This window comes from Oryzias melastigma, linkage group LG3 (genome assembly GCF_002922805.2).
Source record: "Oryzias melastigma strain HK-1 linkage group LG3, ASM292280v2, whole genome shotgun sequence".
Lineage (NCBI taxonomy): Eukaryota > Metazoa > Chordata > Actinopteri > Beloniformes > Adrianichthyidae > Oryzias > Oryzias melastigma.
This window is the reverse complement of record NC_050514.1, coordinates 21,384,132-21,402,406: the sequence shown is the minus strand read 5'-3', so window position 1 is coordinate 21,402,406 and position 18,275 is coordinate 21,384,132. Positions and strand designations below refer to the sequence as shown.

Below are 18,275 nucleotides of genomic sequence, written 5' to 3'. Positions count from 1 at the left end.
CATCAACACCCATCTTCCTTATTTAAAGCTGTTTTTTTCAATCAGTCAGGCTAGATGAATTGAAGGTGTTTCTACGGAGCCTCTTCAGAGTCTGCCAAGCACACACATTACTATAGATGCAGCTAAAAAGGAATCTGACAACCACAATCTGAGCAGCTGAAAACAGGAAAGTGGATCTGAGCTATATGAAGATCAAACAGCTTACAGATCAGTAATGTTCCATTACAATAATATATTTCCTGGTCACAGAACTGTTTCTGTTCCATTATGACATGCACGTACAAAGCAAACAGCCTTTGCTCAGACATCAGGTGCATTTGCTTCTTCACAGTGCCAGTCAGTGGAGGCTGTTCACTTTGCTGTTTGATCAGTTGTCTTTGATCACTATATAAAGTTCTTGGCTCAGAGATCAGCTTTGAACCACACAAACCTACTTTAGACACACAAATCCATACATCTGGAGTCATGTGTTCGATCAGGATTCTAGTCTTACAAGTAAATGTGTGCTGCCTCTCACCCAGGTTATCATTAAAAATTGTAACAACATCTCAATTGACCCTCTTTTGTTCATTTTCAACAGCGCAATAGAAAACCTGAGGGCTAAGAAATGGCATAAAATTAAAGAAAAAAAGGTCCAAAACGTCAACAGTTTTTACTCAAATGTTATTGCTTCCAGAGTGACAGGAGTGGATATTTAAGGAAAAACAGACAGACCTTTTAAAGTCCTGTTTATAGAGGTCAACAGAGAAAAAACAGTCAATTTAGTGTTTGGTTACCCTTTAAAAAAAGAAAAAATATAGTGAACATTGGAACACGTCCTCCCCTATTTTTTTGATCCAATCAACAAACCCAAACTTTGTTGAAAAAATACTAGAACAGATTCCTGCCTGTTTTGACTAGACGACTGGGTTGGCGTGGGAGTTTCATAAATGTGGACATTCATATTTAAAAACAAAGGAACACCAAGTAGCTTCTCCTTGTTTCTGCTGTGTTCTTGCTATATCGAATACAGAAATTGAAAGAAGCCGTCTCCTTACCTTCTTTTGAACATAGTCCATGATGTTCTTAAAGTCCAGGTCATCATAGTAGTTCTGCATGCCCTTCCGGATGCTCTTGTTAATTAACTTCGTTGTCTATAAGAAAAAGAAAATTCAGTTATTTTTTTCTGAATGATCCTAAGGTTATATCTCTGCTGTGGTCTGAATTATATATACAATCTATAAGCTGTGGAAAGAAGACCCGAGATAGAAAAAGATGCCAGAGACACTCGACTTGAATATCAATGCACTGTGCTCATTCTGGCCTCACTGTGAGGTCCATCTTTAATTTCTCCACAGCTGCAATTCACAACAGCAGTAAAACCTGAGTATATTACCAATCAGGGAATCAAATGACTTTTTGGTAGAACAAGCTTAATTGTAAAACTGTCATAACAATTAAAAGTGTATTAAAATGTTTTCACAAGGACGCAAGGAAAAAAAACCAAAACAACAGCATAAGTTACATAGCGACCCCTGTTATAGCACATGACGTGGGTGTACAGATGATGATTTACTCAGTTTAGCTGGTTGTTGAATGCATGGATAGGTTAATATCTATCTGGAGAATTAGACCCACGTGATTAAAATCATCACTGGAAAAAAAAAGCATTGAATGCTTCTGTGCATCTTTGAAATTGTTTATTTTTGTCTGAAGTTTCTCTGTTGGGGATATATTTTAATAGTTAATAATAGAAGAACCTTCTTGCTCAAAATAAATCAAGTAAATCTGTATAAGCCAGACGTGCCACATTCATAACCAAACAATTTACAGTTTAGGAGAACCAAAGATCCCAAGGGAAATATTTGGGAAAAAAGGAAAATGATCTCCTTTATTACAGTCATTAAAGAAAAGGGAGAGAGGCAGAAAGAGAAAAACAATATTTTGTTATTAAAAACAAAAATTTTAGTTTTTTTTGTTGTTTTTATTTATTTATTTTTTTTACTGAAATACGAGGTAAGCTTATGAGAGGAAGCTTTCTTCATTGCTTTTAACGCTTCATATGCATATAGACAGAAATACAATTTTCTTTGACAGACAAAAACAAGCTATGATTATCAAGTTACTTTTATTATTAGACAAGCAACAATTAAGGTTTAACATTTAGATAAAAAAAGATTTCAGATATTTACAGATTAAAAATAAAATACTTTAACTGTTCTACTCTAGTATTTGTAGAAATGCACGCATTTTGGGGAAATGCAATTTGTACTTTTGATGCAAGCTATTTTTAGTTAAAGTTTAGGATTTGACCTTAGGAGTGAATATGAAATCTTATTAGATTTATACAAATGAGATCATTAAAAACAAAAAAACAAAGCTCAAGTTTTCCCCTTTGAAACAGTTTCAGGTTTTAAGACATAAGAGCTGCTTTTTAAAGGCTAAGACTAGTCAAATTAATTTCTCTCGGTAATAGACAATAGGTAATTGTAGTTATGTCAACATAATAGCATGAAGACTCTCTCATTGTAAGTTACATGAAACCCTTATCAGGAGTGACTGAAATCCAAGGAAGTTAAGACGTCAGTCTGTAATTTAACAAGCCATTAACTGCAATATTCTTTTCATTTTCCAAAAAGACTTATTTTTTTGTGCATTATGCCTACTGCACATCCATTTTTAAGGAGGATAATAACTCAAGCCTGTTAAATCTTTAGATGTACACGTCCAGCTTCCTGTCCACTTTATAAAATGACATTTTTTTGTTAAAAACCTTCCGAATATTAAATTACACGACTCCAACCAGATTAGTAGAAAACGCTTTTTCTCTTCTCCAGCTGTGAGACTAATGGCTCTGGACAAAGACTTCACAAGGACACGATGAAGATCTAACAGGAGCAAATCTGATAAAAATATCAGTCTTTTATTCAAACATGTTTTTAAACAATAATATTTTTTGTGGTACCAGTCAGTATCTCTCCATTTTAGGGGGAAAATATACAATTAGAAACTCATAAATAGGAAAAAGAAAAATATTTTCTCAGTTCATTAGGTGTATTTGGTTTATTTAAATAAATAAACCAAAACTACAAAGAAAAATATTGTTACAGCCATGTCTCAATTCATGTTAGAGGGTCTTTTTCCTTTGTGTTTTTACCTGCATGGAGTTGTCAGAGCTTTTGCAAGCACAGCCCAGGCATGCTGTGTTATATAGAAACCAATAATGACTAACTGCCCCAGGTGCAAAAGCACAGGAAATGCAGCTCTTTGTGTTTCGAGAGAAGGGAGTCAGGTTTCAGCGCTTCATGAAAAGAACCATCGTGGAAGCATCGACTGGTTTAACTAGAAAATAATAAAGAACAAATAAACTCCTCAATGCAAAACTGCTAAGAGGTTCAGTCTTTCAACGCCTGAAGTGAATGACATTTTCAACGATCCAGAGAGTAGGGGGAAGTCACAGTATACAAAGAACGAAACCAGAAAGCACAGCTTGATGTGTGTGACTCCACAACCTCAGGCGGTGCTGCATGTCACCAAAAACCTCAGAGGATTCTGGGATACCTTTGAATACCACTGCAGCTCAACACAGTCCCTCAGCAACTTAACATTAACATTTAGGTAAAAGATCTCAGATCTTTACAGATTAAAAATAAAACACTGTTCCACACTGCTGTTTGTAGAAATGAACACATTTTGGGGAAATGCAATTTGTAATTTTGGTACAACTTTGAAATGTATTTTCAGTAAAAGTTGAAGCTTTAAAAGTTTTATTTTGACCTTAGGAGTGAATACCAAATCTAATGTCCTTCTATTTGATTTTTTTCTCATCAGATATTTGCAGTAATCAGATTATGAGAAATCAAAACATCAACATTTCCCTAAATAATCTGATATTTTCCTGTGTATAGACTGTGTCTTTTAATTGATTTTTTGCCCTTTAATACCAAAGCAAAGAAGGGACATTAATCACAATTTCAGTGGAAGACAAAGGGTTGTACGCCAATCATCGCATACTCTTCATGGCGATCTGCTTCCATATTAAGGTATTTCCCAGACCATAGGGGTTACTATCTTAATGCAGATGGGACTACGTTTTGAAAAGAAAAAAAACACATGACAGAGACTCCTCTCCAAACACACAAATATTGTCTAGACACAGACACATCTTGTGATCATCAGATAAAGTGTGTGTAAACATGTCAGATCATATTTATCCGATTCCTCCTAGTTCTCAGATGTTTGAGGTCATGTCTACCTGATGTTTTAAAAAGTATGTCAAACAATTAAAGTTGTTGCTTAGCTTAAAAATGTTTTCCAAATTAAATGGAATGGCTGCTTTGTTTCAGTATACTTAAATTGGTCCTGTTTTGTGTTGAAAACTCCTTACATATTAGAGATATCTGTAGTTTAATAATGTAAACATCTGCAATAAAGCTTTAAAATGGATCGATGTAGGTTCATAGTGGCTGAGTTCATTGGATTGACTTCAATAACAGCAAATGTAAACCTTTTAAGTCCTGTTGGATGATCTGTGTTCATTCATGAGTGGTCTGGCTCTAAAGCAATTATAGAAAGATGTGTGCTGTAAAAATCAATTAATCATAAATTCATGTTTCACCTGTGTCAAACAGTTCAAGTCTCTCAAAATATTTACAACAAAAATGCTGGAAAAATGTAAAAAAAAAAAAAACCAATGTTTGCAGGATTCAGGATGCTGGTAAAGGTGCTGAGCTCACCTGGCTGCGAAGTACCAATATCACGATTCCTCCAAGCAGTTCCAGGACCAAAAACACAGCCAGGGTGTACATGAACTGAAACAAAACAACAACAGATTGCACAATTACTTACATACATACTTCTCATGCACAGTTTTTTGGCATGTCAGACAGGTGTGTGTTAACAAGCACTTCAGTAACCAGGTTACAATTCGGTTTAGTAACCTGGCCTTTTTAACGTCATAAATTGGAAATCCATTGAAATTCAACAACATTTGAAAAGATACTGATATTGAGAAAGATCCATTTAAATTTTACGAGCAGTTTTACTTTGGGTGACAATCATGCAAAGGAATCCAAAATAAATCCTCAAGCAGAAACAGTCAGCTTCTCAAAGTGTTTTTTTTTTGTTATCAGTTCAATTACACAAAGCACCACAAATGCTGAGATTTTAACATCATTGCTAATTCTCCCCAGGAAATGCTTGCCATTAGAAACAAGAAAAATAAAATTAAATTTACACATTACAACATTTAATCACACCTTTACATAATCCACAAGTTTGATGTGAATTTTATGTAAGTTGATTTTTTCCTAGCATCCTACAGTTTCCAAATGTCTAAGAAGGGTGATTAAAGCAATCTATAAATGTTCTCGCTTAATAAACTTTAAAGTCAGTGCTGAAGCAGGAGGATTCCATGACCAAAGCTGCAAGCTGACTGATGTAGCAAACTCCCCCTCAGCTTTCCCCTGTCTGCTTATTGTTGTCTCTCAGTCAAAGTAACTACTTTCTTCCTTTTCACTGGAGGAACCAAATAGTTTCTGACCCCGAAACCTTCAGGAAGGCCTTGTTAAAAGCAAATGCACAAATACTCATGTGCCAATCTCCTTTTAACACTAAAACCAAAGTCTATACAGTAAAATTCGCGCAGACATATAAAATGAGACATAAGTGGAAACATTTTATTTTTGGAATCTTTTATCACTTATATCTCATTGGCATCATAGGCAGCAGAAAAAGGCAGTCTTTCTTTCATAATGTTAGCTATGATTGTATTAGGCCTCAGTACAGACATCATGTCTGCACGTGTGCTTTACTGGTGCTGGACATCTGTACTGGAGGTAGATCTCACAAGAAAGTGGGTCATGTAGCAAGACAATGGCCCTGAGCATGCAGGTTGTTACTCTAGAAACAGTAAAACAAGACTGAAGTTAACTATTTCAGATAACCAGATCAGAGTTGTTACACTAATCTAAAGGGAATGCTTGGGAAGGGCCTTAAGCAACTGTACTCAAGAAAACTCACCAGTATACCAGCACTGATGCAGCTCTGTGCTGAAGGTACAGAAGCTGAATTATCTTTAAAACGATAATGTGGTCTTTTAGCTATGATTATGCCGTTTTAAAATCAAAACGTGTCATTTTTTTTAGAACATAATTTGTCAGAGCGGCAGTAGTTAATCCGAAATTCCCTTCCAAATTGTAGCTGGGATCATTGGGGCAGAAAAAGCCTGCCCCCACTTCCCGTCATCTACCTGTTTGCACTCTCTCGTCTCTTAACAGCCCTTTACAACCCCAACTTAGCACTGCTGGTGTAACCAAAGTGGCAGGCAAAATTGGAGCTATCCAGCCATACAGTTTTGAACCAGATTCCAGCTGAGATGAAGAAAACAAAGACGTATACAGATCTATTGGTCTGCAAGTGGAGACGAATAGCTGGAAATGATTGGAATGGAGCGGAGCAACAAGCCTGTGATTTGCCAATTGCAGTTTCTATGTCACACCTACAAGATTTAACAAACTGCCTTTTTTCGGTTGCAACTGATTCAGCACATTTTTAATTAATAAAAAAATCCCATTTATCAAAGAAGACATTACAAAAGAAATTGGCAGTGAACTTGATACATCCATGCAAAATCTTAAAATTTTACAAAAGTGTTGCTTTTTCCTGAAAACAAATGATAGAAAAATCAATTCCATGACCTTAAAACAAGCAAAACATCCAATATTAATGTAAAAATGAAAAAGATTTGTGGGGAAAAAAGTATTTAGGTTAAGAACAGAAAAAAACGTTATACATGACACAAGAAAATACTTTATATATATATATATATATATATATATAAAAATATTTTTAATTTTATGGTCATTTTGTGTTATGAAAGTATAAATGTTATGAAATGACGTAGTGGAACCTGCTGGGTGTAGTACAGATGAAGTTATGACTGTTTAATCAAGTTAATACTTCTATATGAGAGCTTGGGGTTATAGTATGTGAGGAAAAATTAATCTCAATTCAATTAAGAGGTGAGGGAGCAAACAAATCAAAAAGATGAGGACTCTTCTTTGACCTCATGTCACTTCGTTAGTTAGTCCTTGTCGTTCTGCATAGGCTTGTTGTCTATGGAACAGGCTAGTTTTGGTCAGAGGTGCTGCTGCAAAGAAATAAGCAAACTAGAGTCTTACAAACAATATGCATATTTCTCCAAAGAATTTGGCCAGAAGAAGATAAATATTTTTTGGCAACCAGCTAAATCACATGCCTGAAGAGTAAAAAAAAGTAAAAAAATGATAGACTTAACAGACACAACTTTAAATTGGAACAGAGGTATGAACAGAGTTTTCAACTGTTTATCTAGTTCATATTAGAAGACTAAGAAATTGAAATGTTCACCTTTCGGCACATCCCGTCAGGGTTCGCCACAGCAAAGCAGCTTTCACTGATTCGCATAGATGATTTGGCAGGGAGTTAATCAGTTTATTTAAATTTCTTAGCAGACTATGACATTTAAATAAACTGATTAATAAAATGCTCGAGCCAAAAGATTCAAAAGATTCCTAATGTTTATCAAATCCAAAAGATTAGGGTGAAATAATTTACTAAAATGAAATGAAATAATGAAATTAAAAAAATGATAAAGACAAATATGAACTTCAAATGTAATACACGTTGCATCTGAGTGAATACTTACGATTTTTAACAACGTTAAGTTGTCCCTCAATGAACCCACGGCTCCAATGAGAGACACCACAAGCATGACGAGTCCCTGGAGGATCAGGATGATGGCAGGGGCCAAAAACGCTCCTTCCAGCGTCTTGTAGCGCTGCCTCTCCACCTCAGCATAGATCCCAATGCTTAGAATGATGCCGCCTACAGTCTGGACACAAAAAGAAACATCAGTTACAGGGTAGTAGATTAAAAGATTGTAATTAAAGAACCGCGGTCAAACAAAAGCAGTATGTAGTTCCGTACATTTTTATTGTGTTTGCAGCCTTTTCTATTAAAATAAGTTACAGAAAAGTAACAAAAAACATATTTGTGGTGGTTCTCTCAGAAAAAAAAAATTCTAACATAAAAATGTATATTCTGACTATAAAGAAAACTTGTTTAAGCCTTTTTTATTTAGATTCAAGATAAATATTTGTTGCAGGAATTCATTTTAATGCGAGTTTAACAGGTTTGTGTTCTTTTTTTCATTTTGCCGTTGAAGTGCGACCTTAAAAGAGCTCATTTTGAGACTTTCCATCTCTGATTCAGCTCAGGTTAAACAGCTCCTGCTAGATACCATTTTTTTTTTTTTTTATACACTCCTTGAATAAATGCCATTTAGAAAAACCTTCATCGTCTTGTTTGTATCACAGGACTAATGCAATAATAATTGCAGCCTGTTCAAGGTCAAATTTTGGTTCAATGTTGTTATCGTTTGTTCAAACTGAGATTTAAAAAGAATATTTATAACTGATCTGCATTTTGCCTTCAAGATTGTGAAATAACAAAAAATGTGGTCTTTTGAGAATTTTAAATACATTGAATTTACTTTTGGAAAAGCAGTGTACCATTAAATAATATATATATAAAAAAAATCTCACATTGGAAGGACGACCATCTGAAGGTTTTTGCGCATGCATGCAGTTGATTGTTCCAATTCTGCCAGTGAGGCACTCGCTCACTCAGTCTGATGCATCAATATGTGCATATTAGCACTCTATACCCAGCACTTATCTCCAAATAAAAACTACATTTGTGGATTTTTTCAGACTTTCTAGACACAAATAAAACTGAACCATGGAGAGCGTTTTTATTTAAGCTATTCATTTTTAAATGTGGAAAACTTACGGGGAACACATAAACATAGGCTTTTTACTTGCTCCCACTATATTTTTTCTACTGTAAAATCTTTCCCAGTGGTCTTTTATTTATGATTATGCAGTTTTTAGCAAAAATCAAAAAAAGTCTGTGTTGTTTTTTAAGCTATATTTTCCAGCAGCGCAGCAGAAGCTCATTAGAGATTTTTCTGTGTTGCAGGCAAAACTGTTGGTGTGGAAGATAGCCTCCCACTAATTTCCCATCAGTCCTTTGTTTACACTCTCTCCTGTTAGCACATAACACCTCACAAGCCCAAAAGAAATGGGAAAAGAAAAAATAAAAAAAAAGACAGCTACCAATATGAGAGCTATCCAGCCATACAGCTTTGAGCCGAAAGGTAACTCCGACAAGGAAAAAGAAGACATTAATGGATTTATGTCTCCAAGTGGATGCTTCAGAAGAGAAGCTGAGACGGCTTGGCTTTTTCAAACCGTGGGTTTTAAAAGATCGTTATTTAAATAAAGAAATACTCAGAAATGCAGTTTTAATGTTAAATTATTTTAAATATGTCCACCATCATGAGAAAAAGGCAACAAGAACACGTTAAAAACATCAAAAACAGAATTTTCATTGGAGTGGATCTTTAAACCCTTGTGCTCTTTTATGAGGTCCAGGTGACCCTACCCTTATATTGATGTGTGATCCCTCCTATGACAAAGGTGGACAGGGTTTTAGATTTGCCATGGACACCAGTAAATAAAAAATAATTGAAAAAAAAAGTTTGGCGCACTGTCTTGTGGGGTCCAGATGACCCCACTCTTAATGTAAAGATGCCTTAGATAGCACAAGGGTTAAAGTCGTGCATTGACCTGTACTCTCTGTTAAACCCAACATAATTTGAATAAAGAAATTCTTATAAATTCAGTTTTAATCATAAATTATTTTATATATGCCCTACATCATAAAATTAATGCTAAAAAAAAAAAAAAAAAAAAAAAAAACAATTTTCACTTGAGTGAGTCTCGCATGACATTTGAAACAACCCTCTGACACTGAAATTTGTGTCATGAAACATATAAAATTTGCTTTGTCATTGTCTCTCTATTTCTTTCTGGTTCCAAAACAGACATTTAAGGTTTTTGGGCATGTTTTCAGGACCTTCGGGGTCTTATCTCCTTCACAGAATCTTCTTGGACTCATGACTCTGGTGCTGCAGAAAAAAATAAACCTGAGCCACCTCTAAAGGTTAATGGAGAAAAAGGTCTAGTTGAAAAAGTTCATGAGTAGGAAGCAGATTTGTACACGTGCAAACTTCAGAGGATTGTGCATCAACTTCAAAAGGTCAACAATCATCAAACTGCAAAGGTGAATACAATTATAGCAGAAATGTGCTGTTTTACTTTACAATACAGAAACAAGCTTTATGTTTTTTATTCACTCAGAAATCCTGTTTAAAATTGTAGAATGAAAAATATAAAACAGAGCAGCTTTTCTTCACCCAGAGGTTAAAATTGTTAATTTGACCCTTAATCACTGAAGCAATTAAATCAAATTATCAGCTGACTGCAACTCTTGATAGAGCGAGAAGGTGCACCAAAAGTCAAAGTCTTCTACTTATAATGAGAAGTCCAATCAGCACAAATGATCATCTCTTCAAAAATGAAAATATGTAGTTATACTTAAAGCTATATTTTTCAGTAATTTATCTACAAATATAGTCACAAGAATCATGACCGTGTAAGAAAAAAAATTAAACCAATCAACAGGGGAGGATGAACTCACAAAAACACATTTAAATGATTTACCCCATCTGTCCCAATTAAAAACTCCAGGCAAATAATAGGTAAAAGGTCACATTAGATTTAATTACTGCTTTGCAGCACATGGCAAGAAAAGACTGCAGTGTGACGGCTAAGGTCTGAGTCCCATACACAAGTACAGGGGTGGACCCGTAGGTGCTATGGGTTTTCGGGTTGTCCAAGCCTGTGGCGGGTTGCAGACAGGAGTGGACACATCTTAAAGGGAGCGTATGAGAGTCTTGCAGTTCAATTGAGGCACACGTATGGAACGCATGATGTTCATGTGATGCTGTCGTACGGTGCCTTTACATTGCACTCTATTTGTTAGGTGAATGCACCTGGCTCCTTACTCACCATGTGCAAATGCCAAATGCCCGGGGTGTAAATGTAATACACAAGTTCTCATAGGATGCCCACACAAACTACTATCTAATGGTCAAAATTCCTCATTTCTAACAACTCTGTCCCTTCAAAAGCACTAATAGACACTTGCACAGTGCACAGGGCTGAGTTGAAAAAAATGAAGAATCTAAAAACGTGCCAGCATCTCCCATATTTCACCCTTAATTACCCTCGTGCACTGTTTAAGTATTCGTTACAACCTGTCGCCTGCCCATAGACAAAAAAGTAAGAACATTTTCTCTCTACAGGCTCATGAGTCAGTCTATGACCCTAATCATTCCTGTGTGTATAGAAAGAAAATAATCCCTCTGGATTTGTGTATAATACTTGATTTGTAACTCATACAATACATTTTGTGCGCAACTGTGTGTACTTGCAATAGTGTATTCACACGTACACTCAAATGTCAAAAACGAATACGAAATACAAGTTTTGCTCGCACAACTTGAAATTACACCAGCTTTTCAAAACTGTTCCTACGCATACACATTTAAATAGTACACACAACCGGCTGACACACAAAGCCACATTTATGCACAGATCAGACTTACAAGTGCACAAGAGGTTGTGAGACTCTTCACATCTTCAGACTTGTGTGTAGATGATGCATTTAAATGTTGCTAGAATGCCGAGTCATCAGTTTCCTTATTAGCTGCTTTAAACTTATATTGTGAATAATATTTAATAAAAACTTGACATTTTTACCACTTTTTTAAACAAATATGAATATGTGTTTCTAAAACACTCATCACTTTTACAAAGTTTTACAGAACTGATTGTTCCATCTCGAGAGTTCTACCACTGACAGCTCCTAAAACATGGAGCTCTTTCCACAACACTGATCCCCAATCACGATGATAGCAGACAGATCCAGGTCCTTCTCCACACCCAGAGTGGAGAAAGCTGATCAGATCCATCTGAGTGTGGAGGAGGATCTGGCACTGCTTGCTATCATTGTGATTGGGGACCAGAACTCGGGGAAGAGCTCCATGCGGGAAGCATTGTCAGGTGTCACTGCTAAGAAGGACCGATGAGTTCTGAAAAAGTCTCAATTAAGAAGACAAAAAAAAACAAGAAAAAGAAAAAGTGGTGTTTTAAAAACACATATTTAGATGTTTTTTTTAATTATTTGGCAATTTTTTTAAGAAAATGGGAAAATGTCAAGTTTTTACTAGGTATTATTCACAATTTAAGTTCAAAGCAATGGAAAAGAAAACTCTGATGACCCAGTACTCTAGCAGTATTAAACATATCATCTATTCACATATCTGAAGATGTCTCACAGCCCCTTGTGCACTTGTAACTGATCACATAAATATGGTTATCTGTGCGTGTATCAGGTGATTAGTCTGTACTATTTAAAGATTTGTATGCCTAGGACACTTTTGAGCTCATTAAAGGTGTCAAATTATCATGTTAATTGCAATTAGTTAGTTACAGACATTTTAGCACTTTTTTTTTTTTTAATTTAAACGCATCTATCTTTTGCTTCCACGAAGTACGTTCATGTCTGATAATGCACACTTGGGATTACCTGGTCATACCTCGGTCATTTACGAAAAATAAATAGTAAATTAAATATAATAACTTCTGTCCTGTGACGGTTAATACAGTTAGTGCAGACACTGTACATGACGCGCATCGTCCATGCTTTGCACTTGCTATTTCTTCTTTGCCATTTCCTCTTTGAGGAAGTGATCGTCACAAGAAAATAAACCAAGTATCATTTCAGAGGGAAAGTTCGCCTCTTCCCGCATGTTTTAGTCCAGACGATGAAGCAAGTCCACAGTCTAGTTCAATTCCTCTGCTGTCACGCCCTCGTGTTTCATTTCCTCCTTCTTATATCGTCTTCTTTCTTTCTATTCTGCTTCATCTCAGTCTTCACAATGATCAGTTAACCAAACAGGTTAAAGGAAACAATAAATCACTCATGTCTTTTAAACTGTCTTGGTGTTGTGATAAACTTTAGAATCAAGTATGACAATTATGATTTTAATAGGAACTTTGAGGTCAATATTTTTGGATTACTCTGAAAAGTGTTCCTACTGTTTGTTGATTTGATAAATTTGAGCAATCTGGTTCTTATGTTGTTTTTTTCTTGATTGTTTTAGATAGAAAAAAAATCCCCCTTGGTGGTATAAAGGTAAATTCTCTTATATGTATATATAAAAAAAACTCAATAAAGCCACCTTTTTGTGTTGTATCTTGATCTTTTACTTTGCCAAAATTGTACAAATTTAAATGAAAATACCTCAAAATTAAGCTTTTTACAGCAATTATTTGGTTAAAAACAATTGCAATTATGAATAGATTCACTAGATTAAATTATTAGAGGTGACATTGAATGAATTGCACCAAAAAATGAATTGCATGACAGCACTAGTTGTGACTAAGGCATAAAGTATGAACTAGCCATGCATGAATAAACCAACTGCAAAGACTTTAGTTAACTGGTATCTTTACTCATAAAACTTTGATACTAGACTCTTCATTTGTAATGATTTGACATGATTATTTCCCGATTACTGCAAACCCCCGCTGCTGCTTCTTCTTCTTCTTTCCCTTGTGTTGTGTGATGTCTCTGAGATCATCAACTGTGAATTTGTTTTTTCGCTGCTTGGCAGAAAAAGAAAGGAGGTGAGAAGTGACAGAAGTGTGAATCGACTGAGTCTTACGGGGATGGTGTGACAGCTGACATTTCTTTGACTTTAGTTCTGTACTGCGTCCAATAATACAAATGGGTCTTTATTTCAACTTTACCAAACAAAAGTTGAGACCAAGATCACATGTAGTGGTCATTTTTAAATCATGCCTTATTATTAGAGAATGATTGCTATCATTTCCAGCAAAAGCTCGAAACTTTTCTCCGTTTTGGGTTGTCGAGACAAACAACTGATGGAAACAGCATGGTAGCAGCTGCAACACCTGTGAAATTGTCTAGTTCTTTGGAGTCTGAAAGAAATGACTTACGGAAGGAAGTTGGCCACTCTTCAACTTATTTCAGAATTCCGTATTTTTAATAGTTTGAGCTTTAAGAAGTCAACCAAGGTGCCAGAAAGAAAGAAAAGAGTTTGACTCACATGAATATTTCAGAGTTTTCACAGTATATAACCCTTCCTGATGTCTTTTCATGGTGTCCCTGCTCACCATCTGTGACGGTGTCTTGCTGCTGGCCGGCTCATCAGACATTCACTTCCACCGAGTGGAGCAGAGGTCATTTAAAGCATTTCAAATGCCAACAGATGATCTCAAAACTTTGTGCCAAAAACTTAGTGAGGAGGGGGTCTGTATTTGAAAGGAGAAAATTTCCTCCAACCATCTTGTCAGCCCAGAAATCCTGCAAATTGATTTAACCCCATTTTTAAAAAACTGCTGATAACTCAGCCATCACTGTGATTATCCGCATTCACTGAGCTGTGGATGATTTGGCAACTGCATGAGGGGCAGCAGACCAAGGTCACGTGAACAGAATGTGCAAAAACAACTTCACAACTACACTGTAGTTGGCCATCTGCTGTTAAAGCACAGAGTGTAATGTCCAAAAAGCTCCACGCATAGGCTAAGGATACTAGCTAAAACTGGGGGCCAAACTGCATCCAAATTCTGTGTGTTGCTCTGGAAGCACCCTAACTGCACAAACTGAATGTGTCTACTTGGTTGCAGGTTTGAGGACATTCCAATCAAGTAATTAGGAAAGAAGGTTCAGTGCTTGAACAAATATCCCCTTCAGCATAAGACACACTTCTCCATCCTTGAAAAATTAAAGCAGGTTAAAATGTCTCACAGTTCTTTGTGGAAACAACATTTAAGTTGTACATTGACCTGTCACTCTAAATCAGGGGTCAGCAACCTGTGGCATACGCGCCACAGTTTGCAGGCAGAGGAAAAGACGGTGCCACCCGGGGGTGTCCTCTGTTTGTACTTTTGGAAAAAAATGTGTGTGCCCGTGAAGGAGCAGGTCAGCTCAGTTATAAAAGCCACCCAGAGGAGATTTTTTAAACGGCGACTTCAGATCAACATGAAAAATGGCTTTTAAAGACATTTAGGTTGTGGGATTTTGGTTAAAAACTTCAGAATCATAATTAAAACACTACTGGGAAAGTTTTTTTAACAAAAAAAAATGTCATAGTGGGTCTTGAAAGTTTTAAAAATATAGTTTTAGAGTTTAATAAATGTTTATGTGGTTTGGCCCATGACCTAAAGTGTGTTTTGTATTTTGTCCCCCCTGTGCGATGGAGTTTGACAACTCTGCCCTATGGCATCAAAAGGACTATGTACATTACTGTGACCCCGCACACCTTTATAAATACTGCCCTGTTTTTCCAATAAAACATTATAGTTTAACACAATGTACATTACTTTCCATGTTCGAACAGGGAATTTAAATTAATGCATACCGTAGGGAGAAAAAAAAAATTGTCTCTGTGAAATTAAAATGTTGCAATAATTCCCATATGTTTTAAAATTGTTGCAGAGGACATGACAGGGGGGAGGGGGGGGTGATCTGTGGATGGAACATGAGCGCATGCGTAAGTTGGAAAAGCACAAAGCTGATCCGTGAGCTTTTGCACACATTTATGGCTGCACTGTTTTTTTTTTTTAGCATCACGGTATCCGACATTAATATAGTTATGATCCCATAATGGGGATTTTTTGAACTAGGGCTTGCTGGTTTTGTCTGGAGTTATCGCCACGATGTTTGTGGTTGCTGGGGCGGCTGGTGTCAAACATCTCAGCCTCATCGCTGTGGACTGGACCCTGTTGCTGTTCGGTGTGGGTGGACGCTGTGACGATGTTCTGTGGTTGAGCTGCTCCTGGTATAAGAGATTCCTGGTATACTGTTTCCTCACAGCAGAGCCAGTCACTTATTCATTGTGTGTGGGGTCATGGGAGGAGTGGGTTGGTTATCTTTTCTCTTTTTTGCATTTTGTTTTTTGATTGTAAAACGCTTTGAGCTGCATGCATGAAACGTGCTTTTTGTAAGTGAAGCTCGATTGATTGATAATAACTTAAATTAAGTTACTCAATCTTTGTCTGAGTCATACAAAAAAACATGAATAAGTCAGAAGCATACACTCACTTTTTTTTCCTTGTTGTGGTGGGGAAGTTCTTAGAAATATTGATGGTATTTTATTCTGATGTTTCCTGGCCTATTTTCATTGTGCAACATTATTATGGAAGCACTTTTTTGAGTCAATGCAATAATATGTTTTTGTTTGACCTGCTGTTTGTGAATTAAATAACATTTCAGATATATCATAAATGTTTTTTGTATTTCTTTGTATTAGAATTTACATTATAGTGATGGCACAGTTGTTAAAGAGAATATTTAGAGTTGGAACTTCATGACATAAATGTTGCTGACCCTTGCTCTAAATAAAACCAAAGCAAAAGGCAGTTTTCAAATGACAATTCACAATTTCTTTTATACATTTTCTTAACTGGTTTTACAGCTGATTAAGTCTGAGTTCAGTTCATTGAACTTAACTTAACCATACAATTTTCACTTTAACTGCATAAACTGTACGCTGGTGCTGCACTCATATTGAAAGTGCAACTTAATTCCTCAAATTACAAAGGATCGACAGTTTCATTTCTGGTCAGGTCTATTCATACAGTTCTATTATGACCCAAAGCTAAATTTGTGTTGTTTAAAACTACATTTTTCAATTTCTTAATTTCTTTTCATGTCCACAAAACAATTTTGCACAGGTTTGAATACGGGGGAATGGAAATGAAAGGGAATGGAAAGAAGAAAACTTGCTTATAGACCCTTTTCATGGTAACGTCAGACAAAATGGCGATATTGCTGATGTTGTGTAAAGTGACATATACACACACACACCCCACACACATATATATGGTAAATGGAGTATACTTGTATAGCACTTTCTACCATCCTTCGTAGGCCCAAAGCCCTTCACAGTCACTGACCCATTCACACACTGGTGGTGACTCCGCTGTCGAACACTGGCGCCAACCTGCCATCAGAGGCAATTCGGGATTAGGCGTCTTGCCCAAGGACACTTCGACATATGAGCAGGCAAGGTGGGAATCGAACCCGTAATCTTCCGATCAGGAGTCGACCGCCCTACCGCTGAACCACAGCCATATACTGTATATACATACATATAGACATTTCTGCAGTATAGCATATAGGTATGTTTGTGGTTTACATCAAAGTATTTTGCTTAGAATGACCCCGACGTTAGAAATTTTGTGTCTTAATTTTAAGTTTCTTAGTTGGAACTGGAATTAAGCAACATTTTTCATTTATTGTATTTTTGAAGTGGTAAAATACAATCAATAGAGATATAAATTGGTCACACTGCTGTCCCATTATTAATTTAATGCAAAAGATGAGAACAAAAAGTTAGGAAGCAAGAAAAACAACAACGTTGCATTTTTCATCCCTGTTTAGCTTTAGTTTTCACTTGAATCTTCATTGTTTTCCTGGCAGATTCTTAGGCAGACTGCATTGTGTAAAGTGACTATCCTTAATGTATCTCTGCAACAGTGAGCAGAACTGTTTCTGCATCCTCTGGACCTTGTTTCTCCACTGTCATGAACATTGTTCTACTGGACTTGTTTACATCCTCTGATATGTAACATGGGAACATCCTGTGCTACAGGATGGTGGATGAGAATGAGTCAGAGGGATGTGTGTAAAGATCCAAAATAAACCATCACACATGATCTTGTGATACTTTGACCTAATAAAAGATGTGTATATATAATAGGACTGCCACAAACAATTATTTTAAAAGTCGACTAATCGAAGACTTTTTTTTTTTTTTTTTTAGATTATTCGACTAATCGGGTCATGCGCAAAGTGCCATCAATAGCTTTAAACTAACTAAATATAAAGACAATTAAGATGATAGTCTATTAAACCTTTAGTAAGATATGCAGCTTCTTTCCTTCATTAGTTTATGGCATTAAAATAAGACTTAAATAAAAGAGGTTGGCAATTGAAACAAAGGAACTATTTTCCTCCAAAGATCAAGTTTTGGTCTCACCGACTCAAATATTTTGTAGTGTTGAGCGCTCACAACTGTATTCAACTTCACTACACTGTGACTCTATTTAATTCCAAACTGTACGATGCTCTATGAAGGAAAGTTAGCATTTTTACATGTCTTGCAGAAAGACTTGCAATCAGAGAGCAGATGTTTCCTTCAGCAGAGAAATTTGCTCTGATGGGGTAGAGGTTGCAGGGATGCACAGAAAACATTTAGCTATCCTTGACAGTGTGGGGAAACGCCCCTCATTTTTACTCCACCATTACAGATT

General features: G+C 36.1%; 1 protein-coding gene across 1 annotated transcript in view; it reads right to left on the bottom strand.

Moving 5' to 3' along the window:
- Positions 1–18,275, bottom strand: part of tspan15 (tetraspanin 15) — a 36,027-nt gene that overhangs the window by 15,937 nt on the left and 1,815 nt on the right. The window contains exons 2-4 of the mRNA XM_024294892.2: positions 7,667–7,852; positions 4,716–4,790; positions 1,038–1,133 (exon numbers count right to left, since the gene is read on the bottom strand). Coding sequence (XP_024150660.1) covers positions 1,038–1,133; positions 4,716–4,790; positions 7,667–7,852 — 357 coding nt within the window. The remainder of the gene's footprint in view (positions 1–1,037; positions 1,134–4,715; positions 4,791–7,666; positions 7,853–18,275) is intronic.